This window comes from Hippoglossus stenolepis, chromosome 16 (assembly GCF_022539355.2).
Source record: "Hippoglossus stenolepis isolate QCI-W04-F060 chromosome 16, HSTE1.2, whole genome shotgun sequence".
NCBI lineage: Eukaryota > Metazoa > Chordata > Actinopteri > Pleuronectiformes > Pleuronectidae > Hippoglossus > Hippoglossus stenolepis.
The window spans coordinates 16,839,630-16,862,961 of record NC_061498.1 but is presented as its reverse complement, the minus strand read 5'-3'; the positions used below and the strand labels follow the sequence as shown (position 1 = coordinate 16,862,961).

General features: G+C 44.5%; 1 protein-coding gene across 4 annotated transcripts in view; it reads right to left on the bottom strand.

Moving 5' to 3' along the window:
* syt3 (synaptotagmin III) overlaps positions 1–22,945 on the bottom strand; it is a 31,342-nt gene extending 8,397 nt beyond the window's left edge. Inside the window, exons 1-7 of one of the 4 annotated variants that reach the window (XM_035181876.2) lie at positions 22,543–22,945; positions 17,658–17,807; positions 15,432–15,866; positions 9,720–10,124; positions 8,056–8,170; positions 7,230–7,406; positions 1,105–1,231 (exon numbers count right to left, since the gene is read on the bottom strand). In XM_035181876.2, coding sequence (XP_035037767.1) covers positions 1,105–1,231; positions 7,230–7,406; positions 8,056–8,170; positions 9,720–10,124; positions 15,432–15,579 — 972 coding nt within the window. In that variant the 5' untranslated portion in view covers positions 15,580–15,866; positions 17,658–17,807; positions 22,543–22,945. The remainder of the gene's footprint in view (positions 1–1,104; positions 1,232–7,229; positions 7,407–8,055; positions 8,171–9,719; positions 10,125–15,431; positions 15,867–17,657; positions 17,808–22,542) is intronic. The other 3 variants (XM_035181877.2, XM_035181878.2, XM_035181879.2) reach the window with 3 other exon arrangements.
* Between the last annotated feature and the right edge of the window lie 387 nt (positions 22,946–23,332).

Sequence of the window (23,332 nt, the reverse complement as noted above, 5' to 3'; positions counted from 1 at the left end):
AATTTGTCTTCAATCTCATTCAGTCTCCTGCACAATTTTTTTTTTTTCGTATTTGCTGATTAACTGGTGGGATTAAGGTGCCATGAAATCATTTGGTGCAAATGCCGTCATGCAATAAAGCTGGCGATAATTAAAGCGTGACACACTTGATATTCAAAATCCAACTTTTGTCGCTGCATAAGTGGGTCTGTCACTCTGGCTTATTAGCACTTGATGATTACTTGTTAGCTTTGGATTAAACAGCAGCTGACGGAGACGCGGCGCCTTTAGAAACCAGAAACACAAAGCCCCAACGTCTACTTGTAGGTGATGTCTATGCCGCTTTTGATGGATAAAAGCATGAATGGTGAAAGAATTCCATGTTAATGAGGACGTGATTGAAGTCAAACAATCGTCTAAATTTCCGAAAATAAAAAGAGTCGTGTTATGCAAATGAGCGAGGCATTCATGCTTTTCAATGGCTTTTGTGATTTACAGGAGACAGTCGCACAAAGGAGGAAATAAAAACCAAAGGGAGGAATTTCAAACTGGTGCAGCTTCATTATCACTGAAAGACACTTTACAGTCTTCCCTTCATTACAGTTCAATTCTGACCCTTTTCAGCTTCAGGATTTCTCCCTGGCTTATTTGAAGGCTGTACAAAACACCCTATGTTATTTATGGATATACAGCAGAGCACTACAACTCATATTTGAGAAGCCACTGAGCTCATATGCCTTGAGCCTCTGTGCAGAAAATAAATTTGGAGAGAGTTTTTTTTTTTTTTTGAGGGCTAAGGGTACATTTCCTGGTACAGAACATCCCAGAAAGTACTCAAATATTGACTCAGCTGTCCTCAAACACCAGAATAACACAGTGGGGCTGAGTATCAGTGCCCTGTTATAGTCTGAAGCACATTATCTTGAATAAATTATACCCCAGATTATATTAGATTACCCCGGTGAAACTGTAATGATTCCTCCATGAGGAGGCCGGGTCATCAATGCCACAGGAAAACAGCAAGTCACAGCTGACCACGGTTAAAGTATGTGAATGTAGAGGTGTGGTTCTTTATTTTTGTTTAACAGCCAGGATACAGGTGAGTGTTTGGGGAGTGGGAGGCACCTTGGTCTGGAATTTCTTCTTCCTGTCTGGCAGTAGGTAGATCTTGACGTACGGGTCGGAGAAGCCGTTGGCGTCCTTCGCTGGCAGGTCCAAAGCTTTGAGGATCTTCACCACCAACTGCTCCGTGCTGAGATGCAAAAACACAAATAGAAGACTCTATCAGACTCTCACATGCTTCTAAAAAAAGGCAGGGGGTGCACAAAATTACAAAAATACACAAATGCAACCCAGACAGGATCAACCCACACTCACAAACACCTGAGCAGGGCTTTACGCACACATAATAGCGTGGGTGGTGCTGTGTCTCTGGACCAAGAAGTAGCAAAAATAGTTATTGTGTGATTGTGTGCGTCATTCCTGCAGCTGTATGCTTGCACTATGATAATGTAAGCATAGATGTACGGACAGTGAGACAGTGTCTGGGTGAAACTGAGCTCATTAGTAATCCTTAACATGGTACCTCTTATTCTATCGTCCCTTTGAACCTCATGCAAACAGCTGTTAACGTGTAAGAATGCAGATGAGAAGAAGTTAATTAGTCGTTCAAAAGAAAGTTCATCAGTTAATTATTTTTCCAATATTTAATTATCAATGGTATCAATATTTGATTATGGTGGGTTAATTTTGAGCCTCGAGGAAGAAGGGAATCACAAAAGGAGGATTCATTAGGACATTATTTGCAACTAGCAGCTCGACTGAAAGTGGAAGACGTAGTTAAAGGACTGAAAGTCATTAAAGGGGTAAAAAGTGGGTTACCAGTTACCTTTTATTATCAGTGCCATGTACCTTCACAAAGGAGTAGTTTTTTTTTTAGATATAAAAACATAATAAATGGATCATGATGAAAAAAAAGTCAGGCATATTTAGAGGACTGATATCTATGAGTGTGTGAATCTGGTGCAGCTCGATTGAATTTAATGCGACTCTTGGGTCTTGGCTAAGTTATGCGCTCTACTTGTTGATATTTACTTATTTTGAACTATTGCTATCTCATATGCATGTTGATGAGTATTTCATGTACCCAATTACAGTACAACACACCATTCATCCCTTGTCTAGTATGTTCTCCAAGTACTTATATATGACTGAACCAAAACTCTAATTGTAAACATACATGTCACGACTGTACCTATGTCAAATGTAAATGAAGTTTTCAAGGCAACATCCTCAAAACACTTGTCCAAATCCCAGAGATATTCAGTTTGGAATCATATGCAAATCAAATCAAGCATTTACATTTTTTAAAGATAGAACCAATAGATTTTCTATTATTAGCAAAACTCTCTCTTATGCTAAATGTCGTGTTTCACTGTCAAGAAATAAGCCAACATTACAACAGTATTACGTACATATTTTTGCCATAAGATAGAAAATATAGGGGCAAAATGTGAACATTTACTACCAATAAATAACAGCAGCATTATTGTCCCTTACAGCAACAAGCAAATACACAAAAGCACATATAGGCACTGCAGCAGGACTGCAAGTCTGTCTGCCTGCATATACACCCACGAGCGGGCCGACACACACATGTTTACATTCGACCGCTCCATCCACACTGATGTCTGTGTCGCACGCGCCATTTATTATGTATTTAATTACCAGATGAAGATGAAGAAGGCTCGGAGGCCTTTAATCAGACCTCGTTAGACTGTGTCTCCCTGTGTTAACCAGTGTGTCAGCACTTCATTAGCTGCTGCAGCAGTGCCGCGTGAACGTTGGGGCTGAGGAAGGATCAGCAGGGCAAACAGCAACAGTGACCCCGGCGCTGATAATGTCTTCTGTGCACGAGCACCGACCACAAATAAGATGCTTGTTGACAAAACAAGCGCGGCCAATCGCGGCACGCGTTTACCTCTGCATCACATCCAATTAAGGCAATTAGACAAACATGCCCACTCTGCAATCACATCAAATCAGGGAGGTGATGTACAGAGCAAACTGTAGCAGGAAATTACATTTCCAGCTCAGCCAGAGACATATTTTATTTAAAAAACCCTGACCAATTCAATTACGTGTCTAATGATCATTTAATCCAGTATAATTTCGTGACATGTTGGTTGTGGAGACTCAGCCGTCACCAGTGCTCAATGTAAAATAACACGACACGACGGGAAGCTTGTACACAACAAAAAGAGACACCTCTCTCCTGATCACTGTGAAATTTCCTACAGCTGTTGGTTGTTTTTTTTACAAAGACACGGTTGCAGATTTCCCTGCACTCACGTGTCTCATTACAGAACAAGGAGTCTGAAACAAAGCCAACGTATTTACACAATCTCTGAGGCATGCTGCACAGAACACACCTGTGACTGCTCGAGCACAGAGCGGAATTCACGGCCTTATTCCTGGTGGACAATGCCCGGAAGCTAGCTGCTATTCCCACGGTGGAAATGTGTCAGCTTTTAATGGGATTGTCAATAGAAATGCCTTTCCCTGAGGAGCTGAGGAAGATTGACACTGTTGTTGTGACTGTTGCTCCCGATAGCGCGGTTTCACACATTAGCATACCAATCTTATCACAGTCCCGGCCCTAACGCACCTCCACGTGTGTCTCCGCACACATAAGCACACACTCGTCTTGCAGCTACATCTCTAACCTTTCTCCTTTATTCCTCAGTCGCTCGCTCTCTCCTACTCCTCTCACTAAAACGATTCCCCTCCAGTGTAATGGCAGGCAACTACAGCACGACATAAATTATCCTGTGACTTTATAAATGGGGAGAAAAAGGACACATGAATGGTTTTCATCATTACCCTCCCTCTCAATACAACCCTCCTGCTAATTCTCCGTGTCTGTATAGCTCCGGCTATAACACAGTCTGCTGTTATTATGTGTTGACAGGGGGTGCTGTTTAAAGTGGCTCCCCATTTATAATTCATGACTGAAACGGCCTCTCGCTCCCTCTCTTTTCTGACCATCAGCACTTTCGCCTGTTGTAATGTTTCTACATGTCGGGGCAGGCAAAAAAGGGCCGACTGCCAGCTGAGCTGCAGACAGTGAGCTGCACGCTCTTCCCCACGAGCCGCCCCAGCTCACAGTGCGAACACACATCCTCGCAGTCCTCACAGCGTGGCACCTAACCAATTACTTACTTACGTGGACCCAAATTCTCCAGCAGAGAATGTTCAACGGAGAATTCTCAAAGGAGCCAAATGAAAGGAACTGCAGCAATCTGTGCCACACAGTACATTAAAGACATTAACGCTGCCATGTCACTTACATTTAAGAGAACCACTTTCCAACACTTAAACATTCATTGATTCATTTAGTTGTATTACCACAAGCACACACAAGACCACATTCGAGCCATGTCTCATACTATCAACACGTTAAGATGTGTTTTTCAGAATGATTATGAATCCAATGCTCAGTGCCACAAACTCAACTTTGTTTTGTGTCTATTGAATAATGCAGAAGGAGATTATCCTGGTCAGACCTGTTCACAACGACAGGGACATTTCTGGAGCATTCAGGCGAGGGGTGGTTTCTAAGTAGAGCATGCAAGAGGCAGGGCATGCTGTATCAAATCTGACGTGTACATTTCCTAGGAAAAAGCCAATGGGTAGTGGAGGCAACACATTTGTTCAGATGTGGCAAACTTTGCAAAACCTACCCCCAGGAGTGTATTTCACCAGAGTGAAGAACCAGTGAAAAATAACCTTCCAAAATGAAACAAAAGCCGTTTTCAGACATGAACTACTTAGACTTTGTCTTTCACATATGAAGAACGCAGCAGGAGATTGTGCGGGTCAGCCATTCAACAGGAAAATATCAGGAACATTGTTGTGGAGCCTGGGTAGAGCAGGCAGGAGGCAGGACATGAAACAGGACATGTTTTGTTTACAGCACATCCACCACAACCTTTTTCCAAATTCTTTGTTGTCATGCTCTAAGTCGTTTTCATCTGAATATACTTGTATTGATTGTCTAATTCTACATTGATATCACAAACACACAAGATCCCATTTGAGCTACATCTCATGCCACCATTGTGTTCTCTTTTTCAGAGTAAGGAGGAACGCTCCAAAGCTAAGTGCGGAGGATAAGCACGCTGAAAGGTATTTTCCCAAGAAGCACCCTGCTCTCTCTCTCTCTGTTGTGCGTCATAAAGAGACACAGCAACACCAGTGTCTGCTAGCAGACCCTCTGATTTAAGCGCTTGAAGAAGTGTGATCAAAGTGGTGCAAAAACAGATGCATCAACATTCACCGCAGACGTGCAGAGCTATAGTGTAGGCAGTAACACCCATTGTTGGATTCATCAAACGGTGTTCAGGTCTCGTTTAAAGGTTTACATTCTCCTCACAGTGCTCTGCTATCACTGTAACCCACACAATACTGACTATCTGTTTGTTGATTTTTTTTTTTTTTCCTCGGCCTGCTACGACTCCATGGACGGCAGTGTCGGCCAGAAGGCATTGGCGATAGAATATATGTGGCTCTGTGATAAAAAGTCAAAGGTACATTAGAGTGTACATAAAAAACACACAGAGGTAAACATTATCTGCGACTCCCTAGGTGCATCTCATCACTGAGCTCAAAATTCTTCAACATGAGCCGATAAGCCGAGCGACAGCTGAATGTGACTTCTGCTGAGAAAACTGACGCTGCTTAAATCTGTTAATTTTTTAATTTGGCCTCATTTGTGGGTGAATTCTTCAACTTGGTGCCATGTTACCTTCTCAACCCTCACAACAGAGTCTTTAAGATTTGCAAATGCTCGGATTCGAGTTTCTGGCTTCTTTGCGATGGCAATGGCAGCAAAGGCTTGTGGGTAGTATTATAATTAGATCCTAATGTAGTACCAAAATTAATTGAAATAATTCAAACTAGTGGCCTGAACATAATACCATCGAGTCATTACATTGGTCCCATGTTTCTTTATTAAAAGATGATTAATTGTTAATACTGAAACCAGTGAGTCGTTTCTATGTTTGCATGCTAATGTGAGCATTTAGCTCAAAGCACCGCTGCACAGCTTCACACTACAGCTCACTAACACGCCTGTAGACTCCCAAGCAGTTTTTCAGACATAAACTGCAGTAAATTGCAGCTTCATATATTCCAGACATTTTCTGTTCCTGTCATTCCAAAGAGATGTAACGAACTTGATTGGATCTGCCACAAGTACAGGATGGCCTTCGTGTTATTCAGTAAAACCAGAACAAACAAGTAACGTAGATCACACATCGATTGACGGCGACCACATATTTGTTCATGTGTGGCAAAGTTAGTAACCCCAGGAGTGTATTTCACCAAAGTGACAAACTGCTGAAAAGAGTATCTTCCAGCATGAAACTAAAGCCATTTCCAGACATGAACTACTTTGACTTTGTCTTTTACATATGAAGAACACAGCAGGAGATAATCTGGATCAGACATGTTCATATTGTAGGAGAACTTCTGGAACATTCAGGCGATCACCTTATCACCAAAAGCTCTCGAAACTCATTGTCTTTCCAAGATGACATCTTCCTTTTGAGTTTATATGTGCATTTCATCCCGACATATTTGCTATTTCTTCTAGTTTTGCACCTGTTGTGTGATGGACAAGTCATCAACACGCCCACTTGCTCGCTGTGACATTTCCAGAAATTTACCAAGGGGGGCTGGCAGGAAAAGTTCCCCAAAATGTCCAGAACAACTGACTCAGACATTTGTGTTTTCACATACAGCCCCTCCTGAAAATCACAGGAAAATGTCTGGACATTAGTGCACATCGGAAAGCAGCAGTGGTGTTGTGTTTTTAAGTCGCCTACAGTCAGCAACGGTTCAAGTCAAAATAATTCTTCCAATTTATAACTCTGAGGATACCTGGCAATGACAACAACATGATGTCTGGTAACTCTGTGGTGGCTAATACATTTACAGGCCTCAAATATATGAAAGCTTGTTTTGTCAATATAGCTCCTGTGGGAAAAAGGGAATAAGCATCACAGAAAGGTTTTTTCACTACACACACCTTTGGGCGAACATGGTGGTGCTGTAACAGCCCCAATCTTTGCAGGTAAAACTTTAGATCTTAAAATTATTCCTGCCAATGATTTATTATTATTATTATTGATGTTTGTTCAAATCCTACAATTTTTACAGAGTAGTTGGTTGTTCGGGTGTAAACCTACTTAAAGGCGTAGCGCAGGAGGAAGCTGATCTTGCCACAGTTGTCGCCCTGTTTGCCTTCGCCCGTGTCGCCCTTGGGTCTGTAGAGCTCCGGCTTGATTTGCCCAATACTGGTGACCTGCTCCTTCTCCTCACCGTGGAAATCAGGACTGGAGAGCTGGTGAGTCATGGGCTTGGGCCTAAACAGACACATAAGAGCTCAGAGGGTGAATATTAAATGAAGAGCAAAGCAAACACACATACACACACACACGTACTCTGTTATACAGCAGCTTAATCAGAGATCCTCTAGTGGCTAAAATCATCTAAATGAGTTTACCCACTGTTTACACTGCATTTGCAAAAGAGTTGACACACCATTTTTACACCTGCATGCACTGAACTTTGAGTTAGTTGTATGATGTTGGCTCTGAGCACAAATAACACAGAACAAAACAGCAGAATGTGCTGCATGGACCTCGTTGAATTATCTGAAGCTGTGGTTAAAAACAAATCGGAAAATATAAATAATATGTTGTTCAAGATGAGACCAATTTGGAGAAGCTCAAAACAAAAGCGATGTTTTGCTTTTACAGACCCTGAAAAAGAAGCCTTCATTAGAGGGAAGCAAGATTAAAGCCAGCATCTTCTAAAAGCAATATGATTACAAAACAACTACCAGGTAATTTTTCCTTCATGTTATTTTTAATCATGCCTTTTTCCATGGATTTCCCTTTAATGATCATGAGCCTGAGATTAAAGCCCAACCCTGGTTTTATTCGCTGTTACATCTCTGACTTTAAAAACAACAAACAACTAGAAACTGCTAGATTTGATTAAAACACATACACTGACCGTGGGGTGACCTGCTGCTGGGAATGAGCGTTGGGCAGGTCTTTTGGTGGGTGGGCTCCACCCTCTGTGTTGGGCACATCCGGAGACGTCTGACTCAGCTTCAGAGTTCCTACCACAGGGGAAAAAGACAGATAAAATCGCCCTCTTTTGTGAGCGCTGCTGTGGAGTCGCTTGTTACAGCGACTCTAACAGAAAAAGCAATGTGTCTTTTCGTAACCCGGGGTCGGCATCATTGATCGCATTGATTTTATTACACTGATTTAACAGACACTGATTTAACAGCGCAGAGAAGGGGAGAAATGATCAGACGTATTTACAGCAGCAGAACATGAGCCAGCGTGACTGCAGTACAACCCAGAGACATGAAAAGAGCGAACATCCAGCTGCAATACAGACAGCCAGCAAATATTTGACTGTGAGCGATGATAAACAACCTGCACTGGTGTTGACAGCCAGCACAAATACAACAACAGAATCAACTCAGAGCTGCTGCCTGGGCCCATCTGTTTAAAACATCATTTTACTGTGACATTTGCTTTTGCTGTAATTGTGGTTGATGTTGGACTTTTGTGGCACGCCAACATGTACATGCTTATTAACTCATTTAATTGCTTGGTCTTTTGTGGATTTGGTCTATAAGGCTGAACAATGCCAGTGAAACGTTTTCTAGAGTCCAAGGTGATATTATCATATGTCTTGTTTTTGTCCAAACAACGGCTCAGAAACAGATAATATAAAATTTACAGTCATGTAACACAAGGGAAAGCAGCCAGTTCTCCCATTTGAGATGTGGTCAAACTGTTGAATGAGTGACGTGAAGCGGCTTGATGTCCACCAGCTAATGCAGCAATAAATCTGAGTGTGTGTTCCTCATGTTTGACGATTACATCAAATGACTTTGTGTAATGTGGAGGGGTTGTTTGCAGTAACAAACCCACACAGAATTATGGGCCAATGCTGCAGCTTTGGCGAGCTCATTGTTCGGGCACATTTAGTCTTCGGTTCAGTTTCACTGCTCACATCAGCCTCGCTTCCAGCAGCGGCAGCAGGCAGCAGTGTTCTGCAAACAAGCTCTGATAAAACTAAATGGTGAAGAAAGGTAAACGTTTAGTAGCTAAAGAGCCATATTTTCTCTGGAGTTTATCAATGCACAGCTGAAAGGAAAGTGAAAGGTGGGGCCCTAATCATCAGGTGTCCACACGTCTTCTGGCTGCAAACACATTATCCAACAACCTTGTGAGGCGATTATATATCAGTCTGTAAGTCTGTAGCTGCACCTTATTTCCAAAAATTCATTATGCAGCTATAAGGAATAAACAAATTCATCCTTCAATGGAAATGTAGGCAATATTTGTTGTAGCTTAAACTTTTTACTTCTGCATAACTAAGTGTCTGTAAAGAGAAACTAGACCAGTAAGATGCAAAAGTGATAGTACTTGAATGTATATGTACTGAAAGAAAGTATATGTACTGAAAGAAAACCCATTTATATGAAAAATAATGGTCAGCATGCATCACAGTGGTGCAGCACAGATAAATTACTTTTACTGGATGTGGATAAATGTGCTGAAGTCACTGCTGTGAGCTTATTAAAACAAGAAGTTATCTGCCAAAGCTTCACAGTCAGACTGGGATTAATAGTGTCTAATGTCAGCTACCTTTCTCACCAGCGTTGTTGGGGTAGGAGTCCATGTCCAGGTAGGAATGCTCCTGGGTCTCTTGTGGCCCACCAGCCACACATCCAACTTCCCCCCTCTCCAGCCCCACCAGGTCAGAGAAGTGGGGGTGGTGCTGGCCCTGCTGGCCCAGTGAGGGGTAGAGTGAGGACGAGGAGTGGCCCTCCTTCCTCTGCGGCAGAGGCGGCAAGAGCGACGACCCCCCGCTGCCTCCGAGGCTTCCGACGCCGGCGCTTCCGGGCAGCAGCCCCGACGTCAGGCTCAGGCCTCCGCCCTCCTTGTCCCGCCATGGCAGCCAGCAGAGCTTCCAAGAGACGAAGAGGGAGACGGAGAGGAGGACGATGCCGCAGAATGTCACAATGACCGACAGCAGACTGACAGAGATTTCTGCAGAGGTTCAGTGAAGAAGATAAAGGAGAGGAAATACAGAAAATAAATTAAATTTTCACACAGAAAAATAATCTCAGCAACAGATCAGCAACTAACTGCAACATGATGGCAAGTGAATAAGCAGCATTTCAGGTGCACACCTTCAATGCACACAAATGAGCCTTGTGTTGGTGTCTGATCCCCTAATGGCTGCGTTGCTTTTGTTTCACATATTCATTTATCTCTCATCTAATCAAACCATATTAAACAAACAAAACACAGTTTCTAGCCAATAAAATGTACATTATTGTGAAAGGGGAGGCAGAGGCAGCTGCTGTAGTTGTGGATTTTATTTCCTGTGTACTTCTCTTTAGCATTAATAGCTAGCATGGCACGTAAGCATGAAACCTGGCTGTGGTTTTTCCCAAGCATTAGACTGGGATAGTTGTTGTTATGACAATCCCACTGGCACCAAGCATCGGGAATGCCAACCGTCAAGGCAACGCATACGTGTGAGTTCAGTGTAAAAACCACAAATGTGAAACTTCTGATCAGAGTTAAGAAAAAAGTAAGAAAATCACCAAGTTTCATCGTCTCAGAAACATGAATAAGTGTTTAAAATTTCCTGGCAATCCATCCAGCTGAAGCGAAGCGGTGGACTGACCAGTCGACAGAGTTACAACACAACCCATGCTGCTGTGCTGCCAGTGACTATGTGTCCTGTATTTACACATTTAAACATTATGCAGATGATGTGCCTGACAAATCAACTGTAGACCACGCAGCCGCATCACCACAACCACTGGATCTAAAAATCACACATTGTGGAGCAGGAGAGGGAGCCTGCAGTGGGTATAAAATCATATAATGCAACCATCCCCAGGAGCTCATATCCCACATTTAAATCCTGAGCTTAAAATGGGGGCAAACGTCGGTGGAGTGGATATTATTAGGGGAGGAGAGGAGGTGAGGCGGGTGAGTCAGAGGGGGGGATTTTGCAAATAATTAAAATAAAGAGAAAAAAAACACTAACACCCCGCGGGGATGCCTCTATTCAATGTCGGCCTGCATTTCCTCATGGTTATGAGCATTTTAATCTGTAACGGCTCAAGGATTGTGGTTGAGGGGTGGGGTGGGGCGGCGGGGGGGGGGTGGATGCGAGGGTGGTGATGTGGGTGTTTGTGAGGGTGGAGTATGACTCATCCAAATGGCAAAAAAAAAAGAAAGTAGGCTACTAAAAAGAAAAAAGCGCCGTTTCAGCACCAGACTGCCGGACAGCTCCAGAAGCAGCCTCCGTCAGAAAGGGAGCAGGAATGAAAGAGAGTCCACGTCAGCGCCAGAGCTCGGGAACTTTTTGTAGTTCCCTCTGTGGTTTAGAAGGACACGACTGCATGTGTCGGAGCGTGTGATATGTAAATGCATGATGAATTCATAAATTGGTAAATACTCGAAAAACATTCCATGAACGCTTAGAAATAAATCGACTACAAACAAAAGTAGTTATAAATATTTATAAATATTCTGAAGCCTTTTTCTTTATGAATAGCATGTTACAAAAATAATCAATCATAGACCCCAGTGAACTATAGACACATAGCCCTGAACATGAATATTCTATGTAAGTAGACCAGGAAGACAAGATACAGATACAGCGTCTAATGGGGATTTTTCCCTGTCGCCACCAGACCAGGGGGCCACTAATTAACAATTCCTCCAGTCTGTGGGCAGGCCAATCATTGCTGTAGTGTACTTAACATCAGAGGATAATGGTTCCCGACCCCTCCCTCCCACCACCACAACACGCTTTGACAGTTTCACACAAATGCCTCCTTTTCTTGAACCCCTTTTTTTTTCAGTTTGCTCAAATTCAGAGTGAATGACAACGACATTGTTAAATCATACACAAAGGGAATGAAGTTGTATCTGTAACAGAATAAAAACACAACAGCAGCAGTCAACCCTCGGGCCCTTGGGTATGTCCTCTGGAATTTTGTTCGCTTCCGTCTTTACACGTCCCTCCCTCCCTGTTTTCTCTCTCACACTCTCCTCTATATAATCCCCTCAAACACCCCTCATTCCTCGCTGTCATTTCTTTACCTCTGCACGCTCCGACTTTATTCCTCTCCTGGCGTCTCTTTTGTTTGTCACCCTTACCTTCTCCACCACCTCCGCTGCCTCCCTTTCTTCGCTCTGTCTGGTGTGAATTATTCATCAGTCTGTGTATGTCATTAATCAGCACTTGTTCAAAAGATATGATTGGGGGAAGGGGGGGAAGGTGGGGGATGGGCGATGGGGGACATCGATCTGTCGCGGTGGAGAACAAGGAGGGGTGGGAAGTGAACAACAAGAGATGGAAAAGGAGAGAACAGGGGAAGCGAGAGCGAGGCAAGACAGTACGTGACGATGGAGATCGGGAAACAGGATGAGGGAGAAGTGATGGAGCGCGAGGAAAGGAAAAGCGGGCAAAGGAAGGTAGGGACTAGGTAGAAAAACAATCAGGGAAGAAAGGACAGTAGTGATGAATCGGAATGGAGGAAAAGAAAAAAAACGATCCGAAGCAGAGAATGGCCTGCAGGGCTGGGATAGACGGAAAAAGAGGGGTGAAAATGGATTGGTGCACATGTTGGAACAGACATATAAGCTGACTGGGTTTATTCCCTTTTCTTGTTTCCTCAGAGGTGGAGGAAGAAGGGGGGGAAGACTGATAAAGTCGATCCAACTACCACAGCATGTGCGAAAGACTTGACAGTGATTTAGAGCAAAACATAAAGAGGGGAGGGGTTTAAGGATGAGAAAGGTTAATGTATTGATCTGGAGGGGGTAAAACACAGCGAGGAGGCAGAGGAGTAGGTTGAATGCGGCTGGCAGATCAGGGTTCGCTGATAAGACGCGGCTGTGATCAAACGTGCACAGGGAGGCCAAACCACTCTCCTCCATTTGTCGCTCTTTAGGGCAGTCACTGTGCCTTCCCAAGCACTGATCCTGCCAAAGATCCATTGCTAATCCACAAAGCATAAAGAGCGAGTCAGCGGGAGGGAAGGTGGGTGGGATGGAGGCCTCTGAAGAGCACCGCGAAGAGCGACCGAGACTCCCTGTCAATCAGCGACTGATGCAAGTCCACTGGGAGTTTTACATTGCTCCACATCAAACACTTCTCTGCTGCTTACACAAGCCATTCGTTGACAGCTTTCGGCGGTCGCAGTCCTCGGAGGGCTCAGAGACTTCCGTCAGCAAACACCGAAAAAGAAAAAAAATCACAGCTGGCAAGCGAGGGGGGCAACGCCTCAAACCACGGTGTGCCATTTCTTCACAGAGCCATCCAAATCTCCAGAGGCAACACGCAGCCAATCCAGGCTAATCTACACTGAGCCACAGATATCCACGCTAATCTGCATAACAGTGCATTGCATTTCCAAATGCTTCAATGAGAAACCACACAATACCCTGCACACGGTGCACTTCACAATGCAGCAACATCCATCTGCTCAGTTTGGTTAAAAAAAATAAATATATATATATATATATATAAATATATATATATACATACATTTACAGTAGATAAATGTGTGTGTAACCCAACTCTATGATAACAATCTCCGGGTTCTACTGAGACTCTTTTGAGGCTCGTAAAAGAAATGGGATGGACTTGTACCGTTGCCATTTCAATCTAACAGATGAATATTTCATAGTTTGTTGTTCTGAGTGCAAAGTTCTTCTAACTCTCTTTAAACATAAGCACTCCTTAACATTTTCCTTTTCATACCTGAAAGTCTAGCATACAGTCGTGTTGCAGTGGGTTTCCACAAGAGAACTGGCAACCCTGAAAATGATCTGTTCACGTTATGTGTGGGTATTCTGAATGTTATTGTTTCCACCACAAAATCACATTAAATTCAGATCAGGGTGGGAAACTAGCCCAGACTACAGTCCTGAGTGATCAGTTACAGCGATACACAAAATCTTTTGGTATCAAAGATTCGCCCCCTGCAGGCTTGAAAGGTGTCTGTTAAATTCAAGGTTTTGTTTCTCGCAGAGCAGCTCATACTGATGTTGGACAAGCTCCTCTGGACGTTTTCACACCTCTTACATTGTTATAGCTGACAATCCAACTGACACGAATCCAGCTGACCACAGCCTCTGTTCTGAGTGAAGGAGGAAACTACTTACTTTTATAAGCCACCTTTCAAGTCTGCAGGAGATGACCCTTTACTACTACAGTGGGGTACTGCTTTAGGCAGGATGAGGCCAGATCGACAAACTGTGGAATCCTTTCGAAACAAATGCGATAAAAGCACCTTTTACATTTGTGATACATGCGCATACAAGCAATTGCCTGGGGCCCTGAGCTAAGAGGGGGCCCCAGGAAGGGCTGATATTCTGTGATAATCTGATAAACCTACAGCAATGACAATTTTGTGAGAACCTGAAAGGTGGGGTTAGCAGTTTTATTCTAATACTTTATTTATCAAAGTCTGCTAATATCTCCCCACCAGCTACATTCAGTGTGTACGCTGGAATAAAAATCTGGTTTAAATACACAGCCCTAGCTCTGTTTTTGCGAAAACAAAGAAAGCTGGACTATACCCGAGCAGCATGACACATGTTCCAGCCAATTAGCAACAAAGATGTTTGTGCTCGTACACAGGAATGTCATCATTCCTACTATTGGGGGATGGGAGGACGACCTGAAAAAGTGGCTTCAGATTACGTAACACCGCTATCTCACAAGACGTTATACACACAGTCATTTCCACAGCTTTTCTCCAAATGCTAAGTGCGAGCACCACAGACTGCAGCTAAACCAAAGAAGAAATAACAAATGGATGAAGACCTCCATGAACATCTGTAAGCTGCATCAACAACATCGATCAACAGTGAATGAAGAGGTTTCCTGTCTCTGTTTGACAGGCGGTAACATTCATTTTCATTTGCTTAAATTTGATTCAGTATTGTGTTTTCCCATCTGCTAAGGTTTGTGGTGGCTTATTCCAATTATTTGAGATCGGTGATTGGCTTGGCGATGCACGTTAATAGAGTGCATGTGGGGGGCTGACCAGGCAGTGAAAAGAGGGGTGTATTTGTTTTGGTCTTCAGTTCAAATATCAACAGTCATTCTCCTGAATCATTTACCCCATCTTTGAATTCTATCTATTAGCCATATGCAGGACACTCGAACAACACCATGGTCACAAACCCCCTAACGAGGCCCCGTGCCACTAACTTTGTAGCTTTGTAATTTTGAAAGTTTGGTTGAGGACTAGAATGTCTGGTGGGGGTTTGCACTTTAACTTTACTATTATGTATGTGGATGTACTTTGCAGTTACCTGTGTCCAGTCTGTTGCGACCTCTCAGCAGGTAGCTGAACTCCTGGCAGCGTTCGCTTTGGCTGTAGCCCCTTGGGGAGTTGAAGCACAGCTCTTCCACCAACACCAGCGCCTTCTTACACAGGTCTTCATCCCAGTCCCCCGACATCCTCCAATCCGCATCGCACTCTCACCAGCAGTCAGCCAATGACAGCGCAGCCCTCGCCGCCCTCACCTATCGGACGGCGCTCGGGTAAGTGGAGTATTGGCCCGTCCACCTTTTACAATGTGTGCACTGAGGAGGAGGAGGAGGAGGAGGAGGAGGAGGAGGAAGCTGAGGGAGGGCGGCAGCGATGGAGGAAGAACACGAGGAGCTCTGCAGGGTGTCTTGGTCCGAATCACAGAATCACCAGACTGAAGTGCCCATGAATGACTGAGCAACACCCACCCCCCACACTGAAAAAGATAAAGGGAGAGAAACTGGCAGCGTGAGTGTAAGAACATAAAAGTGTACAAATCAACTTTTTGGCAGATTGGTCACCTTAACCATTAAAGTGGGAACACTGATGCCAAAACCATTGGTGTGTCTCCGATAGATCATTGGCTTCAGTGCTACATAATATTGCTTTAGCATACACTATAAAGAGTGGTACGTCTCAGGGCCTGGCATCAAGTACAAGGTGAGAACATTTGATCTTGTTGCAGTCACGTGTCTCCTGGTGTGTGAGAAAGTCAGTGAGATGTTTGCTGAGATTGTTGAAATTTGCAGTAAAGCTACAGTTCAGCTTGGGTTGGGGTACGTTCTCCCTGTGCCTGCGTGGGCGTTCTCCAGGTACTCCAGCTTCCTCTCGCAGTCCAAAGACAGGGCTAATGTTAATGGGAGACTCTTAATGGTCTGTGAATGGCTGTTTGTCTCTGTATGTCAGCTCTGCGATACACTGGCGACCTGCACTTCCACCCTACGTCAGCTGCGATTGGCTCGAGCTCCACCCACAACCCTCAAAAGGAGAAGCTGTATAAAAAAATGGAGGGATGAATGGTTGGTTCAGTTCACCCAAATTTATCCAAAGAAACTTATCAAACCACTTGTCACACCAGTGGTTAAACATTTGGTAGAAAATACTACCTGATTAAACAACATTGACAACGAGATCTGTGGATTTGTTGTAATGGATTAAGTGATTGTTGAATAACAAAACACCACTCACGGCTTTGCTCCTCTGCGTTTTTCAAATCAAAAATGAATTTTCATTTTCCACTGTGCAGGGCTGGCGTTATAAGGCTCTTGGGCAAATGAAGACACCATACAGTCTTTGTGTGGCTGGAAGAACCAAACCGATGAGCTAATGAGCCTTAAATTACCCCTTGAGGTACAAATAAAGTATTCTGAGTCGAACTGAATTTAAAAGTGGCTGAAAGCTGCACCGTTATGCACAGTTGTGTATTGATTCTTCTAGCGTTCCAAACACAAGCCTTCCTAAAACACATTACACTGAGTTAATCATTTATTCTCCCAATTTACTAACGGACAGATTTCATAGCAAAGGCCTCATTTTCACTAATAATTAAAAGTCAAACTTCATACTTTGAATAGCAGCAGATAATTCAGTTCTCACTCTGTGTGGTACTTAATTGCACAGAGCCATACTGGCAGTGACCTCCTGTGGAACCAGTGACGAGTTTGGTGTCTAAAACTGACCAATGAGTCGATCATCCTGAAACTTTATGTAAAATTTCCACGCAAAGCACTGTTTACTGTAATTACAGGGTAATTTAGATCATTTTGAGCGGTCTCTAACGCACCAAATCAAAACCGTGTGAGAGTGAGGGACACATGCTGCTCAAACAAAATCCAAAAGATTAGAAGAAACAGATTAAGTGTCTTGGCTGAAAGAACCACCAGCTACCACAGATTCAGCTCCACATTTTCACCATTTACTGTAGATCTAAAGGGGGAAAAAAATCCAACTTAAAGCATTTGATTTGCTTAAATATTGTTATAAAGCCAGATTTAGTGTGTTTTACCCTTATTGAGCTTGACTCTCAAGGTTCTGGGCAATGGTGATTTTGCAAACCGGAGCGGGGACTCTCTCTACATGTAACGTTTTCTATCCAAATATATTTGGCTGCGGAATGGAGAGTTATGCCTGCAGTGCATGCATAACCTTTAGCTTGTTATTTTCCTAAATGTTTCCCAGTCCAGAAACGGGCGCCTGCAGACAAGAGGATCTTTTTGTTTTTCCTCACTTGTACAAGTTGGTGACGCAGACGAGCTCTTGGTCGTGTAGCTCCAACGGGAAACTGCGGAACTCGTCGCTTTCTGCGGTCTCATCAGCGTGGATTTGGCGTCACCGGTGGAATTGTGGAGACTCTTTTTTTGAAGCTCTCCAACATCACCTGGAAAAAAAGGAAATCAATGAATCAATAAGATACACAAGTGCAGCAGAGACAAACAGCAGCAGGGACAGTGACGTTTTGAGAGCGACAAAGTCCTCTAAAACATCAGATTAAGGAATAATTAACCGCATTAAGTCTGACTGTCTGAATGTGTGTGATCCGTGTCCTTTCATCGAAGAGAAACTAGACTTCTTTAGCATACTGTCTTTATTTTTGAACTCATTCTGTCGAAAATAAAAGCGGGTCAATGCCCAAACTCCAGTTTCTCACAGTCCGTGAGGCTCGGGGGACTTTGTCTAAGGGGAGTATATGCAAAGTTGCGTCTAATAATACAGATTGGTTGCAAAGAAAAATCCTTGTATTGAATATGCCTTGCCAGGAGTCTGGCACATGCCCTGATCTGGATCGAGAATAAATCACTGGAAAAAACAATGTTCATGGTGAGAGGTCAGCTCACTTCTCCGCCGAGATGCTTTGTCCTTGTAAAGCGACGGGCCTATTTCTCAAGCAAAGGGCCTGGTCGACAGGGGAAGGGCTATTGATCATTTGATGTATGTTGCTCTGTGAGGTGTCAGTGTCAGTCTTTGTGCATTGAGTAGTTCCTCCCCAGCAATGTCCAACTTATGTGTCCATCTGTCTTCCGGCCATCAATCAATCACCACATTAGGCAAAGACACATTTCACTCCCAACAAGAGCCGAAACAAGAAATACTTCCACTCCCCTCAGAGTTTTCTGTCTCCCCTGCTGAGGACAGAAACACACTCCTCCTCTCTTGTCTCCCGCTCCGTCCTTGTCTCTTTTGAGAGGCTGATTGTCACATTAGGATAGTGTGTCAGTCTAACTCAGTCTTACTCAATTTATTGCAGGGTCTGTTTATCTGTCCATCACGGCACAGCCTACTGCAGTGAAGTGAATCCCAAAAAAGCGAATCAAAAATGCCATCCTCACCCAACATCCCCACACTGGCGTTACTCTTGAACCCCCTGCAACCCTCCCCCCACCCTTCACTCTCCCCCCATTAAGATACTAAATCTGTCTGAGTGACTTTAAAACCCAGGATATCTCAATCTGAGGAATGGCTGTCTGGCACAAAAACTGGCCGCCTCAAATGCCAGCGAGAGCATCCGAAGGGAGGGAGAGGAAAAGAAGAAATGCGCGAGACGGACAGAAAGAAAGATTGTGTGGAGAGAGACAGAGGACGAGAAAGAAGGGGAGGGAGGGATAAGAGAGATGCTGACATTAAATTGGTGGCGAGACAGATAAAGAGGGAGGGAAAGAAATTGGAGTACAGATGGGCAGAAAAAAAACTGAATAGGAAGCCGCCGGCGAGGGTGACACAGCAACAATGGTAATCAGGGGTTTGAGGATGCAAGTTACGATGGGCAAAATATTTCCCTTGGCTAGTTATTTACTGATAAATATGTCTTCAGACACACGTGTCGACGAAACTTTCCACTTAGATACCGTCATGCCCAGAATCACACTTTTCAACTGAAGTGCTGAGAGCAACACTAAACCTCCCACAGATGGGATCAATACTCGATCAATAATTGATCCCATCAATACACAGATGGGATCAATACTCCCGGGGAACAAATAACGCCACAACACAGACCAGTCGACCAGTAAGGTCACTGTCCAATTGGGCAGATGAGACAGGACCACGTGCAAGGTCACCATGTAATCACAAGACGGAGAAAGACAAATCTGTGTTCGCAGGTCGTGTTATGAAAAGAAGCTGGTCGGTCAGATCACGAGCGAAAAATCTGAGGGAAACACCTGAAACAAGGCCCCACTGGATGGAAAAACTAAAATTCAGAAGTCAGAGCGGCCGCGAGTTCAACACTTCACAGGTGTCCTTGAGCAAGACACTGAGCCCCCTGGCCGGCCCCTCCTGTTGATCACTTAGAGATAAGTGAATGAGCTAAACATCTCATTTTTAATGGCTCTGTCCAGCCGTTACATCCTCAATCTAGTTTACAGGCGATAAAGCAGATGAGGCGTTTATGTTTGTTCTCCCTTATAATGAAGGGATCATTCTTGTATTTGCACAGGACAGGGAGATTTGGAGCCGCCATCAGGTGCACGGAGAGCAGAGAAAATAAAATCCCCAAAATCCAATACAAATTAGAGTGAGGAAGCACATCCAAAATGCAAAGGAAAAAACTCGACACAGTACTCCTAATTCTTATTGCCTGGGCATACACCAATAAATATTTATCTAATATCGAATGCACTCCCTCTCCCTTTCTTTGAGTAGATGCATTGGATTTCTTGGCTATTTTGGCTCAGCATTCCTCACACAAGAATTCCACTGGTTTTTCTCCCTCGCTCCGAAATTCCAACAAAAACAGGCACAACAGAATAAAAATCCTCGAGCGGGCACGAATCTGAATACGATTTAAAAAAAAAGGAAAAATCACAGGGGCTGCTTTTTTTTTTTTCAGTAACAAGGATCATGTTAGAGAGCGCGCCGGAAACCTGAAATCTGTCGGTGGAATCTGTCTCCGAGGGATGAATCACACACCTCAGCTTGGTTTGGGATTTACAGTGATAAGGCATTTGAAACGCTGCTGTCTGCTGAATGAGAAGCAGAAGATGCTCACCACAGCCCTGTGATCTATTGCAACCCTATATCATCATCTGGCTTTTAGTTCGTAGTCAAATTTGTCTGTGAACACAGAACTCTTTCATAATTGCAAAATTTAACTGAGAACAGTCAGACTCGTTTTTGTGTGTGAACATAAAGCTTCCGTAGACAAAGGAGACTAATCCATTGGATATACCTAATAGGATGTTTCAAGCGGATCTCATTGAACCTGCTTTCAAGTCCTCTTATCTGCTGCCACGCTTTCTCTTTTGTTTCCATCTGTACCTAGAAGTCATCTTTAATTGAACCTCTCATCCTTGCCCCGAATGCTTTATTTGTTATTTTTTATAAAGTCTGCAAATGTGCTTAAGTGTTTAAGCAAATTTTACACTTCCAATGTCTGTGCTTTCACGACATTTTTCACATTAACAGTCTTCCCTTTAAATTCACGTCGGTTCCGTGCTGCTGCTACGCCGCAGACGGGCGACTTGGCCCTGTGACCCCGCTCCTCTCTGTTCCAGACTTTGATGCTGTCTGCTCTGTTGCACCCTGCTGAGCCGCATCATGTTGTGTACCACCTCGAATCGATGTACTTTTGTACCCTTAGATCATCCGCCATTTTCCGGAACGGCTCCTGATTCATGGAGGTCATGACCTCGCTCCACCGGCTCTGACATATCCTCCCTTTTGTTTTGCATCACTTCCTTTCGAGGCCACAGCGAGGTCTGCGTGACACAATGCTATCATCGCTCCGCTCTGCTTATTCGTCTGTGACGGATTGATGCACAGGGGTAAACAGATCGGGCTACTACAACCCATCCTTCTGGTTACTCCAGTGGAGCAGTGCTGTGTTTCGACGGGACAGAGACGGCGCCGTATGAGGCCAAGATTGAGCGTGGGGATATTAATGTCTATTGACTAGAGGTAATAGCTTTGCTGAGCCTCGGCCTCGAGGTTGTTCCAATTTAGCCTGTCCTATAATAGCTCCTGGACACCCGTTCGGCAAATAAATAACATGAGATGGGAGACAGGGGGCCGTAATATCGGTTTAAGACCATATATCTCTATAAACATGCATTCGGACATGCACTCACATCCAAGCAAGATCTTTTATCTCCACCTATTCCTATCGCACAGCCATTCACACATTCAAAAAGGTTGCTGTTCAGGCTTTCACAGCTTCTCAGCACATTGGGCCTGTTGGAGCTGCCAGTGTCTAAATTATCTATAACATGAGACCGGAAATAGAAAGCAAGTGGCCGTGCAGCCAGGAAAACCCTGAGATACTGGTGCTGCTCTTCCTGTCTCCTGCACGCAGCCAATGGAGCTGCAGAGGGGGACCTATTTACAGACAGGGAGTGTAATCACACACACACACACACACACACACACACACACACACACACACACACACACACACACACACACACACACACACACAGACAACGGGCCGCCCTCACTTCATTTTTCACCTCCTGCTATGTCAGAGTCGGTGAGTCAGTGTGTCTCAGTGGGTCTTTTTTCTCTTTTTGAGAACCAGAGGACCTGATGCCTCTCTGATGGTGGGGTGTGGGTGGAGAGGCGGGTGCAGGGGATGGGGAGGGGAGGTAGGATGGGGGATTACGCACGTCTTACGCACGTCAACCTGTCTTCTGTGTGTTTTCCGCGTGCTCGTGCGCGCAACCCCCCCCCACTGTCTGTTCGGAATGCATCTAATAGCGTTTGCGTGGGATCAAGAAAAAAAAAGAAAAGTTAAATCATCATCATCACCAGTGAGGAGAGCTGCCATTGATACACTTGTAATGCAGACATGTTATGTGTTGTACAGGCTCGTGCACCCTTTCCATATGGACTGACTGTACATGCATGTCCACTATATGTGCCCGTGACATGTAGCCACCAATGGCAGAATCCTAAAATGTTGGAGGCACAATTAACACACATGTAATATTGATGGAAAACACACACATGCTGCTGGATTCAGGGCACATCCAGCGCCAGTGCACCGTGCGGGATCTGCGGGATCTGCGGGATCGAAGCAGGTACATGGATGACGCGAAGAACGCGCATCGCAACACGGAGCCGCGGACGCATCGCTGCCTGCAGGAGCCTACAACAAAAAAACATGGGGAATGTCTCCCTACCTTGGCGCTGCAGAAACCACTGCCTCCCTCTCCGGCCGGTTCCCGATTTACGAGCTGCTCCGCTGTTTTAGTCAGATGCGACGCTTGTTAAAGGGGCATTCCGCCCTCCTCCTGTCCGTCCCTCTGTCAGCCGTCCTCTCGAGCTCCTCTCTCCAGGACGCACCGAGCAAGAAGAAGAAGAAGAAGAGGAAGGAGAAGAAGAGGAAGAAGAAGAAGAAGGAGATGGTGTAGACTGGGAGGGAGAAATGAACAATATGATATCTCTCCCCACCCCTCTTCTCCCTCCCGTTTCCTGTGTTCTTCTCTTATATTTTACCCCCTCCTGCTGTTTTTTCCTCCTCTCTATTTCACTATCCCCTCCCTCTCTCCCTCTCTCTCTCTCTCTCTCTCTCTCTCTCTCTCTCTCTCCTATTTTTCCTCCCTGTGCTCTGAATACTAATACTGTGTCTTTCCTCTCACTGCCTCCACAGCCCGGCCAGTGCTGAAGACTGATGTGGGGCGTGCAGAGGGAAGGAGTGTGTGTGTGTGTGTTACTGGGAACCGGGGTGGGGGGTGGGGTGGAGGGGGTGGAGGGGGTGGATGTTTAATGGCCACTCTCAGCCCAGAGGGTAGGTGGTTGGGAGGGTGGGTGTGTGTGTTAGAAGGCCCCAGGATCTTGTTTGGTCTTATTAGAGCTTTGATTAGATAATAATACTTCTGTAGATGCCCCTGGGGAGATGGTGGTGGTGGTGGTGGTGCTGTTGGGAATGGGTTGGTGGTTTTGGGGGTGGGGGGTCACATAAAATGATTA